The sequence below is a fragment of the Psammomys obesus genome, unplaced genomic scaffold, assembly GCF_907164565.1.
Source record: "Psammomys obesus unplaced genomic scaffold, mPsaObe1.curated_primary_1811, whole genome shotgun sequence".
NCBI lineage: Eukaryota > Metazoa > Chordata > Mammalia > Rodentia > Muridae > Psammomys > Psammomys obesus.
The window spans coordinates 4,867,636-4,888,696 of NW_026591643.1; the positions used below are offsets into that span (position 1 = coordinate 4,867,636).

The 21,061-nt window shown below is 51.0% G+C and overlaps 1 protein-coding gene across 1 annotated transcript in view; it reads right to left on the bottom strand.

Annotated features, from left to right (window-relative positions):
- Nucleotides 1–20,811, bottom strand: part of Akna (AT-hook transcription factor) — a 33,506-nt gene extending 12,695 nt beyond the window's left edge. Inside the window, exons 1-7 of the mRNA XM_055611615.1 lie at nucleotides 20,727–20,811; nucleotides 15,573–15,918; nucleotides 11,540–12,576; nucleotides 9,431–9,505; nucleotides 4,651–4,807; nucleotides 3,879–4,033; nucleotides 1,172–1,231 (exon numbers count right to left, since the gene is read on the bottom strand). Of these exons, the coding sequence (XP_055467590.1) occupies nucleotides 1,172–1,231; nucleotides 3,879–4,033; nucleotides 4,651–4,807; nucleotides 9,431–9,505; nucleotides 11,540–12,576; nucleotides 15,573–15,810 (1,722 nt within the window). The 5' untranslated portion in view covers nucleotides 15,811–15,918; nucleotides 20,727–20,811. The remainder of the gene's footprint in view (nucleotides 1–1,171; nucleotides 1,232–3,878; nucleotides 4,034–4,650; nucleotides 4,808–9,430; nucleotides 9,506–11,539; nucleotides 12,577–15,572; nucleotides 15,919–20,726) is intronic.
- Nucleotides 20,812–21,061: the final 250 nt, after the last annotated feature.

A 21,061-nucleotide genomic window follows, 5' to 3' on the forward strand; every position in this document is an offset into this window, starting at 1 on the left:
TTGTACAGGCAAGACTTGAACCCAGACCCACAGGGCTCCTGATCCTAAGTACTCTGCTGGGCCCTCATAGTAAACACAAACACAGTCATCAACATACGGCTGTTGGTCTCCGGCCTACTCGTCCCTTCCTACGTGAGCCTAGGAACAAACTGAACCTAGAAGGTAGTTTCTAGACACATCTCATCTCCCAGAAGCCCCCAGACTCCTCAGATATGGGGGAATGGGGATGGAGCAGAAGAAAATGATGTTTTAAATTGTCGTTTGTAGCAAGAAAGATGGCTTCACAGGACTTAGGCTAAGTAAAGACAGACAAGGACAAAGTCACATGTTCTCACTCACATGTGTGTGACATTTCTTGGGGTCCTCTTGCATCTGCTCCTCTAGGCTAGATTTCTACTTTTCTTCCCCTGTGCCCTTAACTGGGCCCTTTCCGATAGACTGCCAGGGTCTCTGTCCAATGGGAGAGACCCAGAAGAGATTCTGGAGAGGGGACAGGTACTACTCCTGGGTCTCTGCCACCTCTGTAGGGACCCTGATCTCACCCATGGCATGCTACCAGTCTTTCCACACACAAACTCCCAGGTCTGAGGGTCCCAAACACTCCTGCCTGGGGCCCTCACTGGCAGCAGGAAAGATGGGACACATCTGGCTATAACTACCTAAAACCTGAACCCAAAGGAAACGGATTTATCCACTGCAACAGTTTCATGGGAGAAATGATCCCCTTTCCTCTCTACCCCTGGTCCCCTGGTTCCAAGTTTCAGAAAACAACAGGAAAAGGGTTAGAAAGCAAATGCCCTTTTCTGGAGCTGGGGGAGGGGAGTCGGGTTACAGCAAGGCAGGGGTCGCAACTGGGGAGACATCAGCCCCAGCTCAGCCCTCGGCCACCCTCTGATGTGTGATTTCACTGTCACTTTTCTCTGGGGTTCTGCATCATCACAGTTAAGCAGGGTTAATGATCACAGCTCCCGTGGGCGTTTATGATGAAGAGATAAAACAGTGATGGCACATCACTGTGTCTGGGAAGCCACTATGGCTCAGCAAGGGCTCGCTAGCATGACACAGTAAGCAGCCGCTGGGGGTAGCAAAGAGGGGACTCAGAGACTCAACCCTGGGGACAGGCTCTCTGGCCACTGCTGGTGCAACTAACTCCCACATTGGGTAGCGGTACCTTGATTCGGTCCTGTGGTGGGAGGTGTCCTGCCAGTACCAGTTCCTTGAAGGACTCCACCTAGACACAGGAGGGAAAGAAGATGCTCTATGAAGCTGAGCCCCGTGCTGACCCTCACACACTCGGCCACACTGGGTTGGGTCAGGTGGCAAGGGCTGGGCTACCTTCAGAATGTAGGGTATCTTTCCAGCAGAGAGGTGGGTACTGGAAGTAGATTCCATCTCTGGCCTTAGCCAGGACAGCCCTGGGAAAAATCTAGGAGGTGCGCGTATGTGGAGGAAGGCCTATGAGGGACCTTGCCTGCAGTCTGCCTGGTGGGAGGAACAGCACTCGTGCCAGTCTGAGGAACAGTATGCAGCCACGAAGGAGGGCTCATGGGATATCCCCATCCACAAAGGCTCCAAGACCTATTGTTCAGGGCCAAATAAAGGTAAGGGCACCACCTGGGGTGTACTAAAGGGAGATATAGGATGCATCTGTGTATGTCTCACAGCATCCGTGGGGAACAGTTCTAGGAGCCCTAGCTGAGCAAGTGGCAAAACAGGGGTGCCGAGTCTCTTCTATAAAATGGTTTCTCCAGCACCTGCTTAGTCCTCTGTGGGCGGAGAAAGGCCTCAGCCCTGGGAGAGTCCACAGTGTCAGTCTATAGCTTGGGGCATGGCACAGTGGTGGAATGGATCTGAGTCCTGTCCCTGGCACCACAGACAAAAACAATAATAGTTAAAATAGAAACTGAAGCTGAGCATAGTGGTGCCTGCCCTTATTTCCAGCATTCAAGAAGCAGAGGCAGGAGGATCCCTGCAAGTTCCAGGCATATTTATTAGGGAAAACTAGGGTAAACCGAAACAGAGGAATTTATATAATTAAATTGCATGTCACTCATATAATACATGAAGTACAAATGTAATAGCTACATATCCAATACAATTAAATGTTTTGTGGAAATTAAAATGTAAAAATGGGGGAAATCAATTGTAGTAATACATATTCTATTTTAAATTGCATTTATTAAATGTGCATGCACATGCATGGACTGTGGACACATACACTTGTGTGCATGAACATCCATGTTGTACATGTGGAGGTCAGAGGACAAGATTTAGGAGTCAGGTCTTCCCTTCTATAGTGTGTTCCCTTGGGTTGGAACTCAGGTCACTGGGCTTGGTAGCCAGCACCCTTTCCTGCTGAGCCATCTTGCAGGCCTGTCATAATATTTTTTATTTGATCACAAGTATCATTTAATCAGTTTTAAAAAAAATTACCAATGAGTCCTGAGAGAGATTTTATTGTTGTTGTTGTTTGGGGTTTTTTTGTTTTGTTTTGTTTTGTTTTTTAACACAGGGTCTCACTCAGTACCCTAAGCTGGCCTTGAATTCATGGTGACCTCTGAGGTGCTGGGAATTCAGGCATGAGCTACCAGCCTGTGAGAAGGCTGAAAGTCTCATTTGATCTGTCCCTCAGTGTGCTCTGCACGCTCAGCACACCCTTCCCTCAAGCTATCCTATGACAAGATCTAAACAGCCCGGTAAAGGCCAGTGGCTCCCAGGCGGGCCAGTGTGGCTCTACATGGCGTGCTAGCCATGCCCTGCTCCTGCTCAGTGTGACCTGACTACGGAAGAGAGATGCTGTCCCGGTTACAGGACCAAGAATGGTGGCGATGAAATGACAGACACTGCTGTGCCACAGAGGAGCCAAAAACACCAGGGGAACTCCACGATGTCAGACACGAAGGAGGAACTCGGCTGAATCAGCTCACATGGCACGTCCTGAATAGACAGACTACAGAGAACACGAAGGGGAGTGGGTGCTGGGGCTGGAGGGTGGGACGGTCAGGGCTGCCTTCTGGACTGCATCTTGCTGACACGGACCTTGGTGGTGCAGGACCCTGCCACAGGAAAATGCGTGGCCGCTCACATGTGAAATGAGTGGAAGTTGTAGGGTAGCGTGAGTGTGAATTAGATCTCAGTAAAGCTGTTGCCCTACCCCAAGCCCCACAGAGGAAGTAAAAGAATGGTGGCAGCGGTTGCAGAATTGTTTTTTCAGACAAGGCAATGTACTGATTGTGCTCATATTTTTGTAATGGAGAGCAGGAAGCTCAAAGCCCAAGGTGTAATTTTGGCTGAGGGCTTGGGGCCCAACTGAACATCTTGTTTACTGGCTTTGAGCTAGCTTAATTTATTTTTCTCTATGTGGACTTCCCCTCTGCCCCAGCTCCCCTACTTCCGTTTTCAGAATGTGGTTAAGGCGTTGCATCTTCACAAGTCTCTCCAGACACCTTTGGAACAAAGCCAAGTGTGAAGTTAGACAAAGACCTGCAGGCAACTCTGAGATGGAGCGTTGGCTGAAAAACCAACCAAGAATTGACGTTGGTAATGAACGAACAAAGAGGAGGCAGTTTGTCACAGAGAGAAAAATATTAGGGAGGTCAGAGAGAGCTGCGGGTCTCCCCGTGGACAAACATGAGACTCCGCCAAGCCTGCTTGGAGGAGCTGTGACAACAGACAGGTTGCTGCAGCTTTATCCTGGGTGACAAGGAGGCTGGGTCACGTGGTACCTGAGAGCAAGAGGGATGCTCAAGCTCCTGGAAGGCTGAGTTAGTCCACGTGGAGGTGAAGCAGAGACTTCTGGGGCTGGTGGAAGAATCTCACACAAGGCCCCATGCCCTTGGGATGAGGGGTCCTGGGGGACAAAGCTGGGGTTTACTCACCTTGGCCAGGAGCTGGCTGGCCTGAGAGGTCAGTGCCTGGGTCTGTCCCTTGGAGGGCTGATCCGTGGCAATGTCCTGGCTCTGAGGAAGTCGCCCTGGAGTAGCCATGCTGGGGGACGAGGAGGGACTCAGGTCTGCTCGTGGGGACGACCACCCTGGAATACACAGCCGCTGAACCCTGGGGTTGAGAACGGTCTCCCAGGCCACTGAGGCTGAAGGCCTGAGGCACCTCAGACCACCCCATCACCAAGCCATAGCCTGGCCCTTTCTGGCTACCTTCACTTTAGCTCAGGAAGAGGGCTGGCCACTACGATGCTCCACTCCCAGAGAAAATGAAGCATGGATCTACCCTAGAGCAAAGCTGAGAGGTGGTGGTGCTGGACCTAGGGGGTGGTTCTCAGTTACAAGTACGGACTCTATTCAGGGAGAAGCAGGTTTAAATCCTGGCTCTTTCCTTTCCAAGCTATGTGACCTTAGCATGCCTCTGTCTCTCTGAGTCCCAGATCTCCCAGCTGTCATGGGGTTATAAAAGGTATGGTCCTCACCAGCTCCGTGTGGGAACTCACTAGAGGCCATATGTGTCCACACCACAGAGCCAGGAGACCGGGTAGCTTAACTAAGGCTCTACTGAGGATGTTGAGCTTGGTCAAGTCAGTTGGCCCAGAGGGCCTTGACACTCTACTCTGGCTGTAAGCCACTGCCATCCAGGGTGGGCCAAATGTCTTCCATGAGCAGGAGGGTGGCAAAAGCCCTGACTTCTTCCCCAACTCACCTCTGACCTCAGAGGCCTGTGAGTCCTGCGCAGGGCCAGGCCACCACTCTGCGGATCTGGGTTGCGGGATAGAGAAGGACAAGACCTTGCTTCCTTGTGGCATTGACGCAGAGTGGATGCTCTGAATGGGCTGGGGCAAGTCTGAATACAGGTGCACCTAAGGAAGAGAGAAGCAAGGAGAGAGGAGCCAGGTGGGGACAAGCTCTTGGGAAAGAGGCCACAATGAGTCAGTCAGGCTTCATCTGTCCTCCACACAGGAGCCCCATACTCACCCTGGTAATCACGAATACCATTTTTCAGTGGAGCCCAGATGGGGTTGAGGACTTACTAGCCGCCTCCTCTTTACAGAGGTGCTAGAAGGGAGGCAGGCAGGGACTACTTTCTCCATACAATACATCCTGCACACAGCCTCCCCTCCCTCCACTGCTCCCAGTTCCCATCCCCACCTCCCCTCTCCCTCAGATCCACTGCTCCTCCATTTCTCTTCAGAAGAGCAGGCCTCCCAGGGATATCAGTGGAACACGGCATAACAAGTTACAGTAAGACCAGGCACAAACCCTCATATCAAGGCTCGATGAGGCAACCCAGAAAAGAGGACTAGAGTCCCAAGAGCAGGAAAACGGTCAGAGACACCCCCACTTCCACTGTTAGGGTCCCACGAAAACCCCAAGCTAAACAGCCACAACACACATGCAGAGGACCTAGAACACACCCATGCAGGGTCCATGATTGCTGTTTCAGTCTCTGTGAGCCCCTATGAGTCCTGAATTCCCAGAAGGTAAGTCCCAAGAGATCACCAGCCAAGTACCTGCATCACAATACCACGTTGGCCCCAAAGCCCACGCCTTTACACTGGTAACAATAATTGTTACTAATAATATTTATTATATGTATCCAATACATATTTAATAATCATTAACATTTTAACGAAATATTTCCAACATCTGTATTGATGATAATAGTAAATACCAAATGGCTGTTTGACTCAATGAAGGAGATAGCACATGCACAGAGGAACCCTAAGAATTGTGCTCTGCCATTGAAGATGGTATGGGCGGCTTTCTGGGAGGCAGCTGATGAAGAAGCACATCGGAGGAGGTCAGCAGGAGGGAAGCCAGGTTCCAAGCTGGGGTGTGAATGTAGTTGGGAAGCCAGGGTCTGCTTTTGTATGCAGGGGTTCAGTGGCCGAAACCATGAGGAGCCATCAATGACAGCTTTCACTGCACAGCAGCCGAGTAGGGCAGCCCTGACTGAGGCTGTGCAAGCCACAGCTGACAACACTCTGGCTAGCTTAGCTTAATATACGTGTTCCAGAGCCAGAGGCCAGGCTCAGACTCAGGCTCCGTTATGGTACACCTCTGAGTTCTACAGCGGATGGCACAGCTGGCATCTCCATGCATGAAGTGAGTGCTTAGTGAAAGGCAGCTGTCACTGTGGTAGTCTGAAAGAGAATGTCCCCCATAGTCTTGGGATCTGATCACTTGGTCCCAGTTGTTGACGGTTTTGCGTAGGACTAGGAGGTGTGGCCTTGCCGGAGGAAGTGCGTCACTGGGGTGAGCGTTGAGGTTTCCAGTGCCACATACCATTCTTAGTTTGCTCTCTTTGCTTCCTGCTTGTAGTTTATGGCATGCTCTCAGCTTGCTGTTCACCACCATGACTGTCTGCCACTGTGCTGGTGGTGGACTCTCATCCCTCTTGAATCATAAACCCAAAGAAATCCTTCCCTCTCTAAGTCGGTTGGTCATGGTATCTTATCACAACAATCACACAAGTACTAAGACGGTCCACCGTCACCATTGCCAACATCACTATCGTCATCACCATCGCCACCGTCATCACTGTCATCACCATCATCACCACCACCATCATCTTCACCATTACCTTAAACTCATCATCACCCCTCTATCTTGACTATCCTCCCTATCCTTGTGTGTATATAAGGTTGGCCAGTGAAAAAGAAACACTCCTATATAAGAGCTCAGGTGGGCTCTCCTCATTGCCCTCTGCCACCCCAGGATCAGAACTAAGCTGCTGAAGATGGGCCTGGCTTAGGGGTTCCACGGCCTCCAGACAGGAAGCCTGTTCATTTATGACATTCTTTGGGGCCTGGCTGTTCCAAGTGCAATTTGGTGACACTACCTCCCCCTCCTCTAGCCTGAGCTTCCCTAGCTGAGAACAAAGCTGGATTTTCATAATCCTCTGGGCCATCTGCTCAGCTCTGCCTGTGGGGCCTGCCCGTCAGCATCCCTTTCTTCCGGGAGGTGACCCAAATCCTAGGGGAGGCCCCACCCTCTTGAGTTCCCTGCCCACTGTGCCAAGGCCCCACCTGGGAGCAATGAGAACCTAGCAGCTTCTAGATTCAGAGGATGGAAACAAGGAGAACAGAGCCCTAGGCCTGGCTGTGCAGAGGAAGTTAAGGAGTAGGGAGAGGACTTAGCAACTGGTGAGCTGTTTGGGCCTGTCCCTGACATGACCTGCCTTCATGGACACAGTGGACTCTGCAGTGATACTCGGAGGCCTTTAGGACTATGTGCAGGGTGGACCAGTGAGTTCGGGAAACATCGGGTTAAACAAATGAGTATTCTGGGCACAGCTGTGGTCTCCAAGCCTTTAAAATGGTAATGAGCTTTATGAATGGGGCAGAAGGGAGGAGGAAAGGAGTGCTTCAATTCCTCTGAGCAGAGCCTTCCCACATACACTGAATCCCATCAGGAGCTTCTGCACCCAGAGTGGCAAGAGAACTCACTTCAAAAGGTGGTGATATCATCACCAATTCCTTTTGGGGTGGTTTGTGTCTCCTCACCTGTTTCACATCCCCCTAAAGCTGAGATGGGGGACAGAAGCTGGGAGGAAGTAGCAACAAGACAGCAAGTGGTGACATCGTCACAGACTCAGAGTCAGCATGCAGAATAAAGCCTACCCGTGACTCCTAACTAGTCCTGGTTCCCATGCTCCAGTCCTGGTTCCTAGATGCTCTTAGATCTAGCCTTGGCCTTCCCTGGCCAGCGTTTCTGGCTGCAGATCCAGTGAGTACTGGCTTAGTTTTGGCAAAGTAAGTGAGTCATAGGCCCTGTAGCCAGGGCTTTAAGGTCAAAACCTAGCTCTGGCACCTCTGTCTTGTGTGACAAGTTTCTTAACCTCTCTGTGCCCAGGTGTAAATGACTTAGGTTAGCAGTCAACAGTATCACTGATGGCTGTTCCTATCACCATGGCCTGCCTGTCTGAAGGCCTGTCCCACATACTGTGCCAGGGCCTGAGCTGGGCGTCCCAGACCTGAGGAAACTACACCATCCGGCAGGAACAGGCGCATGGGGGCATCCCCACCTTGGTGTCTCACACCTGCTATGAGACACTCCTGGCTTATCCTTGTCCCTGCAAGTCTGGGCCTGGACTCTGACTAGTTTATCCAATGTCAGTCTCTGTTCCATCAGACTGTGGTTCCTAGTTACTGAGTTCAGAGGTAGCCTAGGTATTAGGGTAGGTCCAGCCTTGTTCCCTCTTAGGTGGGCCTAGCCTCTCCTGCATTGTTCTGGACTCTGGACAGAATGGAGAGCTTAGCAAGGCCCTGGAGAAGTCATATTTACAGATCCACGGGAGAGGCAGAACGCCCTCGGGAGCCAGAACTCTCACTTACATGGGACACCTTCTGGTAGATAACATGAGGCTCAAAAGTGAGGCATCTTGGCCCTGTCCCACTGTTCTCCCCTTCAGGTTGGGACCAGGAGCTGTGCCCTATCACTCCTGGAGTAGCAATGAGGTTGGGGTGAAGGAAATTATAGGCCATTTTCAGTGCAATCTCCTGAACAGAACTCACATTTCTCTTGAGCCAAAGAGTTATCTTTCTAGAGAGCCACAGAAGGTCTGATCCCAACCCCCCAACCTCGCTGTAACCCAACAGATGTGCCCAGGAAACCACATGGGAAGGGTTCTGTCCGCACCTGGCAGGGCCACAGGTGTGGAGACAGAGAACTCGGGTCCTATAACAGGCCCCTTTCATCTTTCTGTGGTTGCCTTCATGTGTTCCCCAGAAGTGGCTGAAGACAGGAGGTCAGCACATGGCAGGGGGACCTTGGAGTGGGGAGCATTCTTCAGGAAGGTGGGGTGCTCTCCTTATAGGGGAACATCCAGATCAGGGCATACTGCATGTCTGAGCAAACAGAAATATGAGGAAAGCAGGAAGCCACAGGGGCCTCAGTTGGCCCACTTCCTGCCTCACCCTGAGAAAGCGGAAGGTCCCAGCTCATTGTTCTCAGCCTCCTTTGGAGACAGGTCAGAGGGTGGGAGACATGCTGCCCAGTTCTCAGTGTGGATGAGCTCCTCCCTTCAGGACATTCCACCTGTCACACATGGGGTGCTCAGTTCCAGCTGGATAAAAGGAGGCTTTGGGGGAGACACAGGAGAAAGGTGAAAGTGTGATCTCTCTTGGAAACATGGGGCATCAAAGATTAAGCAGAAAGTCTGGGCTACAGCCTGGAAGGTCATCCAGCTGGCTAGGAATGGTGTCAGGAGTCAGCCTGAGCAGTCATACATCAACGTCACAGAGGAGGAGACAGCTTTTGGTGACATTCCTGGGTACCACAGGCTCCATCACTTAAAGACATTAACAGTGGGGGGGGGGTGCCGAGGGGTGGCTAAGTTATGCCCAGGTCACAGGTCAGTACATTGAGTATCAGGATGCAAAAGCCAATAGCCTTTCTTTAAGACCCTGGGGTAGGCCATGACCCTAAAGGAGCCTGGCTCTTGGCTCCATCCACCCAGCTCAGCCCCTTCCAGCCAGTACCTTGGCCCCAAGGCGAAGCTGGTCAATAGTGTTCTCAGCCTCCGCATACTTGGTGAGGAGTTTGTGATAGTCCTCCTGTAGAGAAAAGATGCAGTCAGCCCATCAAGACTGTACTTGATCCCCAAAACCCAAGTGAAAGTGCCGGGTGTGGTGGCAAACGTGCGGAGGCAGAGCCAGGTGGACCACTGAACTCTGGCTACCATGCCTAGCTTGGTGATCACCAGATAAAAGTGAGACCTTGTCTACAAAACGAAACAAAGTAAGTAAGGTGGAAAAATTGGGCAGACACTCAAGGCTGACTGCTGGCCTCCATATGGAAGCATCCACATATGCACACACACATACATGAACATCCGCATACACACATGCATAAGCACACACAAGGGACAGAAAAATAATTAAAAGTCATAGTCCTTATCTACTCAGGATCACTGGCCTTACACAAAACCCAAGTAACTCACTGTAGGGGAAAAAACAAAACAGATGCCATTGGTCGCCTGGGATGCAAGGAAGAGAGAGAGAGAGAGAGGGAGGAAGGGAGAAGAAACAGAAAGGGGGAGGCAGAAGAAAAAGGAAAAAAGGGGAGAAGAAACAGAGAGAGGAGGAGGGAGAAGAAACAGAGAGAAAGAAGGAGAGAGGCAGGCTAGAAATGGCTCAGTGGTTAAGAGGACTTGCTGTTCTTGCCCAGGATCCCTGTTAGGTTCCCAGCATTCATAAATGGATCATAGCCATCTGTAGCCACTGCCATGGCATCTGATGGCTTCTTCTGACCTTCTAAGGCACCACACACACACACACATACACACACACACACACACACACACACACACACACACACACACACGGTGCACACATATGCATGCAGGCAAAACATTTATACACACAAAATAAAATGAATAAACCTAAAAAGGAAAGAAGAAAAAGCACATGATATTTCTCATTTTCCCACATTTATAAGATCTTGGTTGCCTCATGGTCTATGAGGGAAGATGTTACTTATTCATTTATTTTTAGACAATTTATAGCAATGAATGTAAAAGGAGGCAATATCAGAATAATACTATTTTTTTTTTCACTTTGAAGGAAAGTCTGGGGCAATGCAGTGATGGCTGGGGACTTTGCAGGTCAGGAGGAGAGGCTGCAAGGGCCACATCGCCTGAAGGAAGCTCACAGTACTGACTGTGATAGCTCGTGGTCCAGTGGAAAGACTACAAGCCCAAACCCCAGCTCCGATCACACCGATGGTCAGGGGAAAGGGAGGACATGCAAGCTCCCCTGAGACAGGGCGTGTGCTCCAGTAGGGTGCAAAATGTGGGTGACTACTGGGAGGTCAAAGGAGCAAAGACAGACAGACAGACAGACAGACAGACTGTTAAGAAATGCAGGAAGAGCTGCAGATACTTGAAGGGCACCTGGGCCTTTGTGCTGCCCACGAGCCTCATCTGACTCTAGGTAGAAAGAACAAGCCACAGCCGAGTGTGTGTATGTGTTGGGGGGGACCTATTTCTGCCTCTGCACAACCCTGGGGGTAAAAGCAGAGCTAAACACAATAAAATACAAAATGCCTGGATTACCTGGAGCTTTGCTTAATTCAGTGGGGATTGTGGGAGTGGGGAAGAGGTTGAGCTGCTTCGTGGGGATGTTGCATGGTGTGTGGGGCGTGTCCATTAGACTGTTTTCCTTCCAGAATGTTAGATTTATTTTTCATAGCAGGGGTTGAAAATAAACAGATAATCCCTGAAGCATAGACATGGTCACTGCTCTGTTGAGACATGAGTCTCTAGTCCAAGCTAGCAAGGAACTTATTGCTATGTAGCTGACGATGGCCTAAGAGATCTGATCCACCTGCTTCTATCTTGTGGGCTGCTAGGGTTAAGATGTGCACCACCATGCCCATGAGGTGCTGGGATTGGATGTACAGCTTTCTGCAGGTGAGGCAAGCACCCTACGTAATGTAGATCCCCAATCTCTCGCACTGCTCCTGATCAAAATGCAGCGGCTGCCTTCAGCACAGCGGTAACTCCCCCTCCACCAGCAGGGGCTCCAGGCCAGAGCCGAAGCCTCTCTAGCCAAGCGCCTGGGTGACATACAGGCAGCAGTCTTGCTTACCTGGAGCTGATGAACCAGCTCAGTGGCTTGTTCGGGCGTCTGGAACTCCTGGGGCACTCTGGCGATGGAGTGGGCAGAAGGGTCCTCGGCTAGACATGTCTCACTGTTACTCAGCAGTATATCCCGAACAATCTCAGCTGGCGACTTGAAGATTAGGGGTTTGGTAGGGCCTTGTTGCTTATTGTGGCCTCTGGACTTGGGGGGTCGGTATTTCTCATCTTTGGGAAACCTCACCCTGGGCTCCACCTTGGAGAAGTCAGGGAGTGGGTAGTTCAGGCGCCCCCGGCCATACTTGGTGGCATCTGAAGAGTGGCCAGCCAGACTGGCTCCCTGATTGTGCTGTGACACTTGCTTTACTGCTCTAAGCCGAGTGCTTATGGGGCTGATAGAGCCAGTAAACCGTGAGGGCAGTGGCTTAGGTGATGTCTTAGTTCTTTTCCAGCCTTGGTCCTCAGGCCGAGAGCTGGGCAGGCTGGTGGTTTCTTGCCCCCATGTGCCTGCAGAGCGCTGAGAATTCTGGGCTGGTGCTGCTAAGGAGTCCCGGAATTCTGTGGGTGTTGCCGGAGCAACGTCACCTCCATTTCTGTCATCTGTCCATGGGAGATTGTGGTGTGGACTCTGTGGCAGGGCTTTAGCCAAGGTGACAGGCTGGAGGACATCAGTATCTCCTTCCCAGATAGAATCAAGGCTGTCACTACGCTGATTGTGGCTTGTGGTCCCACTGCTCCAAGACTTTGTATGGCTGTGTTCAACAGATGGATGGGCTTCAGGATGCTCTAAGGGTCTGTATGAACTGCCTTGCCTGATAGTGGTCACCCAGTCTCTGGCTGGTCCCTGTTTTGGAGCTGCAGGGTTGGAATCTTCTTGGTCTTCACATTCCAGCTCTATGCAACTCTCTCCAGCTAACTCTACCCCAGAGCTCCCAGGGAACTCATCCAGCTCCTCTTCGGACAGGTCCAACTGTTGATTGTTTGTGGAGAGCCAGGGCAGAGGCATGGTGGAACCCTCCGGGATGCTCACACCATCAGTTTCGGTCTCTGGAAAGACAGGTCATCCATGCTGAGCATGTGTGGGTCTATAATGCCACTGGAGTCACTTTGTGACCTCAAGATGTGAGGATGGCAAGAACCTGGAGGCACCCACAGAGCCAGGTACTTGTGGGACTCCTGCCCTACTCACCTCAAAGTCCTCCAAACTCAAGCCTTAGACGGAGTCTCCCCAAATCGTGTTCCGTTTCTACAAGTGGCAGCCCATCCCAAATGTCCCTGCCCTGTCCCGTTTACCTCCTACAGAGGGACGAATGCAATAACCACTTAGTCACCTACTACTCATCCTCGTTCCACCACCTGGAGTTTCATCACGTCTCCCTGTTGTTGCCAGTATGACAGCAGAGCCTTTCCTGTGGTCCTGGGGTCCCTGCTGCTCCAATACCCGTAACTCACTGACCCTGAAACGCACTGTGCTTGCATTCATCCTCCGCTAGGTTCACCCCCTTTATCTTGTAAGCTATTGGTCCTTCAGGCTGCATCTCACTCTTGACCTTCCCAGGGAAGTTCTGTAGCTCACTGATAAGGTCAAACTCTCCTTCTGCAGGCTCTCATCAATCAGGAGCCCTCTGCAACATAAGCTACTGCAGTGAAAGCTGTTTGTTCAGTCTTGGGATTACTTTGTCAGCACAGGTCACTGTAACATGGCAAGCTTCCTGGGGGCAAGGGCACTGGCTGCTTTTGCACTCTATTGCATTTGAAGAGCAGGTGCTCAATACTTGTTTCTTGATGGAGTAGAAAGAGAGGGAAAACGAAACTGTGCACGGCTTCCAAGAAATAGGTAGATGCTGTAATTGTTCTGTAGTAGATACAACATACATCTAACCATCCATCTATCTTTTCAAGCATCTATCCATCCTTCCTTCCTTCCATCCATTCATCCATCCTTCCTTCCATTCATTTTTCAAGCATCATCCATCCTTTCAAGCTTCCTTCCTTCCTTCCTTCCATCCTTCCAAGCATCTATCCATTCATCCATCCATCCTTCCTTCCATCCATCCATCCATCCTTTCAAGCATCCATCCTTTCAAGCATCCATCCATACATGCCTACATCCATCCTTTCAAGCACCCACCTATCCTTTTAAGAGCTTGCTTTATCAACCATCCATCCACCTACTCATCCTTTCAGGCATTCATCTATCCATCCATCACCCAGCCACCATCCATCCATGCATGCATCCATCCTGCAGGCACCCATGTTTTCATCTCTGTCTGTGATAGACCCAGCTTTTCATGAGACACACTGTGTAACATTGCACAGACTCTGCTCTGGATGGAGGTGTCTTTGTCATAACCCCATCTGGCTTGCTGTCCAATACTGTTCTTCCCCCTTACTCTTGACACTACATTTCTCTTGGCTACTTAAAACTGGCTTCACCCAATCACTCTGTTTCATAGCAGCACATCCAAAGCCAAAGCTCTGAGATGCTAAGTAACTGGCCAAAGGATCACATGATGTTTCAGAGCAGTCCTGGACCTGGAACTTGAGCAAGGGTCTACCACCAGAGGTCATGCTGGGGCTGTACTCATTCCAGGATCATCTGATCCCTGTCTGGGAACTATGAACAAGTCGCTGATCCCTGGTAGTTCTTATTTAAACTTGAGACGTATTCCTCTTACCTGCAGGGAGTTCTGTTGAGGAAGGGAAGTGGGCCACAAGGCATAGGAGTGGCTGTTATATCATACCAAGTATCTCTTAGGAAGCGGCAACTCTGCCTGTTGCCTTAAACACCTTAGTCTCCATCCCCTCAGAAATATATTTGTTTTGTTTCTGGTTTTTTTTTTTTTTTTTTTTTTTTTTTTTAGAGGCTGGGGAATATAGTTCAGCCTTAGAACATTTGAATGGCTAATAGAAGGCTCAAGGTTCAATTTCAGGTAACACACACACACACACACACACACACACACACACACAGAAGAAAACAGCTCCCAAGCGGACAGATGTGGCAGGCATAAAACACTAAGAGTAACGGCATAAGTGGTTTCTCTATGGCCTAAGGGTTCTATAGATTTAAGAGTCTGATATGTGCATGTCCTAGTCACAATCCAGTAGCGGAGCCTCCACACTTCAAACCCTTCCTGTTCCCAATGCTGTTGTCATGCCCATTTCATAGATGGGGAAACCAAAGCTAGGGTGGAGAAGGGTCTTGCCACAGGAGAAGCTGAGAAGTCCCTCCACACTGGTCTCCTGGTGATAGCAGCAGAGTCATTGGTAAGGATGAAGAATGCCACCATTCCCTCTGCTGCCTGGGGTTTAGACTAAGCCTCAGCCCTAACACAAGCAATTCAATTTACTAAAGACAGTATGGTGGCAAGCATGCAAAGCTGACTGGATGGCATTGCCTCTGTAGTATTCACCACAGCACAAACCAGAAGCTGTAGCTGCTGAGCAGAAGAGACTTGCCCAAAGGATTATGGGAGAGCCCCATTCCATGCAGATCTTAGGAGAGACTCATGGAAGAATACTGGAAGAATGAGGAAAATATTCCTAGCTACTAAGATAACAGCAAAGCAAGTAACAGTGGAGTATTCTAAAATATATTTGTATTTTTATATAATACTTGTATATTGAAGAGATGGCTCAGAGGTTAAGAGCACTGGCTATCCTTCCAAAGGTCCTGAGTTCAATTCCCAGTAACCACATGGTGGCTCATAACCGTCTATAGTGAGATCTGGTGCTCTCTTCTAATGTGCAGGCACACATGCAGGCAGAATGCTATATAAATAATAAATAAATCTCAAGAAAACAAAAAGACATCACTTGGGGAGGGGTAGAATAATGAACAGTTTTAACATTTACCTCTGATTTGCTCACATTTTCCAAAATGTACAAATGTTTCCAAAATGTAACATTAAATTATACAATTTAATGTTAAAAAGTAGAATTTAAGAAAGGGCTGTAAAGACGCCCCTCTTTTCTAGCTCTTATTGGAGGACAGGCTCTTTGGGGAACATGTTACCACTTCAGACAAGAGGAGTCCTCACCTTCTCCAGAAGGCTCTTCAGAGTCTTGCGTGTCTGGGTGCCACTCCCGGGGTGGCGGTTGCTCCTGTGCCTGCTGGAAGTCCTCCAGGAGCTCCGGGCTGGTGGCTTTGTGTCCCCAGCCCTGGTCACCGCTTCCATCCGCATCCTGCTCCTCGGCCCAAGCCCAGCGCCGCCGTCTGTGGGACCCTTGCCCCAGGACTGGCTCAGCCCAGTGCGCCTCTGTCCCTGAGCTGGCCATGGCGCCTGGCCTTGTTTCACCTGGGCCACTTCATCTTTGAGACTGAGCTGCAGCTGGAGGTCCAGGTCACAGATGGCAACTCTCAGCACCAGCCATCCTGCCTGTGTCCTGTTGGGCACAACCAATGGATCATGTCAATCCTCAGGGTCTCCCATCGTCCATCCAGGAATTTACCAGACGGAGTCCCAGAGGCAGTGGCCCCTTGGTGTGACCTTGGGTGACTCGCTGTCCCCATCTGTCATCAATGAGTGAGGATTCCGCTCCCTTTAGGACACAGGGTAAAGAAGAGCTAGCAGAAAGCACACCGCAAAGCAAGAGTCCCGTAAATGCCAGCTACTGTCACTGCACACCTATTTCTGTCCCCAGGTACCAGGCACAGGCTCTGCTCACAGCACTGACTGCGCACGTTAGCAAGCAGCCACTGACAGCTGAGGAGTGGTAAGGGCACCCTGGTGGTATCACCTGAAGCCCAGGAGGTCAGAGGGTACTACATGGTTTCCTCTGGCCACGGGACATGAGTTCAGGTTGAAAGTAGGGCATGCTGAGCTGGTTCCAACGCACAAACTAATTGAAAGCAGGCATGCAAACAAATACGGCTCCACACATCTTCCAGCAACCATGTTCACAACACCCAGGCATCCATCCATCTGCATGCAGAAACAATTTGTGGTTTCTACATACGACACAGTATTTATTCAGCAGCAGAAAAGAATGGGAAGGCAGCAGAAAAAGGAATGAAGTCCCAATGTGTGACAATGCGGGTAAACCACCAAAGTTCTATGTTAACTCTGAAAAGCCAGACACCAGAGTTCGGTGTGTCTGAGTCTGAGGATTGCAGTGTGCAGAGCAGGTGAGTCCACAGAGGAAGGGGGCCGGGTGGCTGCTACAGTGATGCCGGGGAGGGGAGAAGGGTCCCTGGATGCTCAGTGCACACAGGGCTTTCTTGAGGGAGGAATGTTCTGAGAGCTGAAGAGACAAGGCAACCGTGTCATTACGTACACTAAGTGCTGCTGAGTAGCTAGTGTCATATTATATAAATTTTGCCTCAAAAAGGAGATACTAGAGCACTGCAGGGGTCCTGTGAGTACAGAGGCTGGGTGACTGACATCAGCGAGTGTTGGGAGGTGGGGAGCCCAAACCCAGCAAGCTTCTCATGACATCCTCAGCAGCTGCCTGTGTCTCTCAGGCAGAGAGCCCAGCCAAGTGGCAGGGGAGAAGGTCTGCCCTATTGCTCTGGGACAGTGAACCAGAGTGAATAGCTTGGCCACAGAGGGACTGTGAGAAGGGCCCTGGTGGCAGGGGAGGGTAGCCCAAGGAGAGCTCCCTTCCCTTTCTCCCTTCACACTCTTTTTCTAACACTTTGCTGGTATTTCCTGTGTCAATTGTTGTACTACCGGGTTCAGAAATCCAGCCTCAGGATAAAGCACAGAGCCTAGGAGCTGCCAGCCACTCAGTTATCTATGAGAACTATGGCTGTTCATACTTAGTTTATACAAGGGTCAGGCAATTGAGGCACAGAAAGGGGCCTTTCCTGGAGCAGCACGGGAGTGAGGAGCAGACTGGGGTAGAAGCCACTGGTCTCTTGGGACTGGCCTGGCCTCTTCTATACAGGCTGGTGTAGGTCTCCAGCCTCTGGAGTTGGCCAGTTGGAGCTGTCCTGGAGCCTCTGGGGCTCTTGGACCCTGCCTTCAAGACATAGTTAGGAAAAGTCATCAGCCAGCTATTTCTAGACTCGGTTCCCCTGAGACAGGGTTGCTTGGGAAAGCCTGGCTTCACAAAAACCAGGCGGTGACACAGGCTAACTCTATAGCCATGACTCTGTCTCCGGAGATGAGGGCTCAAAGGCTTTTCTCTCTTTGACCCTTAGCAAGGCCTCCTCTGTCCCACTCCCTGTAGAACCCCTAAATTTCCTGCATATCTTCACACTGGCCCCACCCTGCCAGGGTGACATATCTGCCTTCCTGTCTCATTAGCAAGACCAAGGTTCAGAGAGATCAGTGAGTCAGCCAGGATCCCCTGGTCAGTGAGTATGATTACAAGCCGTCAATCTTGGCCTAGGGCTCTGTTCGTTGGTTTTGTTTTTGTAACCACATATCTCCAACAGTAAAAATCTGCACACCTACACCTCCATGCATTCCTCTAACTGTAGATCCACATAACAATATACTATCATATTTTATAACAATACACAAACACCATGTACTTAAAAATGAAGCCAGAGAGGGCTGGTGAGATGGTTCAGCAGCTGAAGACACTTGTTGCCAAGACTGAGGACCTGAGTTCGATCCCTGGGACCCACATGATGGGAAAGAATTGACTCTCAAAAGTGCCATGACCTCTACATATGTCCTATGGTAACACATGTGCACACACACAAATACACAATAATTAAATGTGATTTTTAAAAAGGACGAGTAGAAAAGTTAAGTCAGAGCTGGAACATTTTTCCTGCTGGCCTCACAACCCAAATGACCTGAGTTCAAATCTCCAGAATGCACACAGAAGCTGAGTATGAGCAGGTGTAATTCCAGCATGCCCCTACCAGGAGATGGGAGTCAGACAGGAGAATGTTGTCAGCTAACCTGGTACAGGCAGCAGGTTGGAAAGAGAGACAGTGCTCCAGGTTGTCCTCTGACCTTGGATGCATGCAGCGGTACACACGTTCCCCCACCCAAAATAGACTGTAAATCTAAGTTCAAGTCCCTCGTTCCCATAAAGAGCAAGCATCCCTGCTTAAAATCCATGGTGATGGGAGAATCTAGACCTTGAGCGCGCGTGAGAATTCTCTATGTGTGCACGATCCCGCTCCGTCAGACTATTAAAACAAGGACCTCAGCAAGGCCTCTCCCCGCTTTTGGCTGCCAGTGTGGAGGTGTAAAAGCGTGGGAGGTAGAGCTGTGGCGTGTGCTTTGCTGACTTTTGAAATGTTATTTTTTTTCTAGCCCACCACAGAGCAGCCTGCCCAATCACAGAGACCTCGATGTGCAAAAAGAGGAACAGCCTATTTTCTGCAATGACTCAGTGGCAGAAACCTCACTGTTGTCAGTGGAGCCTGCACGTCACAGGCAACAGCGGTCAGTGGCTACAGCTTTGCGCCCGTTTCTCAAGTGCCTCTAGTTGTGAGCATTTCCTGAGAAAGATGTTAGTCTTCTGTGCAAGCCTCAGTGCCATGGAGCCTGGGACTGGCCGGTCAGGTAGTCAGTCAGCAAACATACACCATTGCCAAATATGGGCCAACGTCAGGCAGAGATGAGTTGTAAAAGAGCAGCAGGCTGAGCCCCAGGCAAGCTGATTCCAGCCCTGGTGTTAGTGGCACTCAAGGCACATGGCTGGCTGGCTGCTCGTCTCTGTAAAGGGTGCTATGCCCATCACCCCTGGGTCTGGTGAGCACACTGGCCTGAGATGCGCCATTTAACTTAGAGGTTCTCGGCCCCTAAGATTAAAAATAATAATAATAAGCTTGCAAAGATTCCACCTGCCATGGAGGATGAAATCCAGAAAAGCCACTAAAGAGAGTTTGGGGACAGCTTTAACAGACCAAGCAAATCTAGGGGAGAATGAGGAAGGGCATGCAGGACAGAGGAACAGCATAGACAAAGGTCAAGCAGAGCCAAGTGCCCGGCCCTCGAGTGCCACAGATGGGCAGGGAGGTCCCAACAGCCTCAGAGGGCAGCAGTGAAAGTGCCATATGAACTGTGTCCTGACCCAGGAGGACCAGCCCCTATACAACTAAGTCCTGCTGATGGTTGGGCTGTTGGGCTAAGGGTCCCCACCTGCCCCAGAGAAACTGTACCCCACCTGAGAAGGCACCAAACACCCTTTTCTGTGCTCTTGCCTCCCACCCAACACCCGTACAGACCTGCTCCCCATGCTCTAACACACTCCAATGGCTCTGTTTAGTTCCTGCCTAAGCAGTGCTCAGTCCCCTGCTGCTGCTTCACATAAGCAGCTGTGGGGTGTGTGTGTGTGTGTGTGTGTGTGTGTGTGTGCCTGTGTGTGTGCGGAAAGAGTGAGTTGTTCCTGCCTCGGGTCATTACAAAGCCTGAAGGCCCTTCCCTTATGCCACTCAACACACCAGGCTCCAGGGTGATTCTCACCCAGTGTGCCTTCACAACCTTCAGCTGCCTTGGCCCTCAGAAGCTCCATAGCCAGGGCATCCCCACCTTAACCTCACTCCAATGAGGAAACTGAGGCAGACACCTATTTTGGACAACCAGGAAGTTTAGAGAGGACTGATGTGGCTATTAAGCCAAGGCCATTGAACTTGCGGGAGCAGGAGGATGGTGGCAGGGAGGACCTCCAGATCAAGCTGCTGGGCCTTTCCAAAGGGTTGGGCTTTGAGGCTCTAAAGCAAGTTCGGATCAGCGGCCTGTTCACAGATGACTGGCCTTGGGCCTGCAGCAAGTAGAGATACCCAGTATGGATGTCCCCAGCCTGTCCCTGACTCACTCAAGCAGCCGCCAAGGAGGAACTAAAAAGGGGCCAGGCTACTACGGGCCCCATTTAGGTCCAAGCTGGCCTCCTGGCCACCAGAACATCCAGACGCTGTCCCTGTCCTTATGTGGGGAGGGGGCGCTGCCTCCGGGCCTGCTCTTCACTTCTGCGCATCTCCAGGGCCCTCAGCAACCAAAGTATTAACGTTGGGCACAAGATGAGCCCACCCTGGGCACAGAGAAAGACCAACGCTGGTTCACCAAGGAAACCAAATGAGCTCTGGAACTGGAAACTAGCATCCTGGAGTCCACTCTGGCCTGGGGGCTGGGCTCTGAGGGCTGGACAGGAGTGGCAGCAGCTGCGTAGCTGTGATTTCCTGGCTGGGCTGGGCTGACTGCCAGAGTTGTCCAGAGAGTCTATGACTGGCCCATCCAGAGGGAAGGCGGCTTCCCTCCGGCCCTCCTCCTGCCTCAGCTCCTTACCTCACTCGGACTACACCACCACAGAGCTGGACTGGGCTCAGGGGAGCTGCCCACCAGGTCTTTGTTTCAAACCTGGGGAGCCCCCTGCCTCCACAGCACCCTGGACCGCCTCCAGACTGTTCTGCCAGCCAGAACCGCCTCAGCTCACAGACAAGCATCGCTCCCCGCTTCTCCCCGCCCCTGCAGCTGAGGCCTTGCCTTGCCTCCTCCTCACAGGAAGCGCCCAGGCTGATTTCCTACAAGTGTTTGTGAAAAGGAGGGGGGTTGTCTTGCAGAGCTGGCGCCAAGAGCTTAACCCCTTGCTGGGCAAGCAGGAGGCTGCACTGATGAAGAGC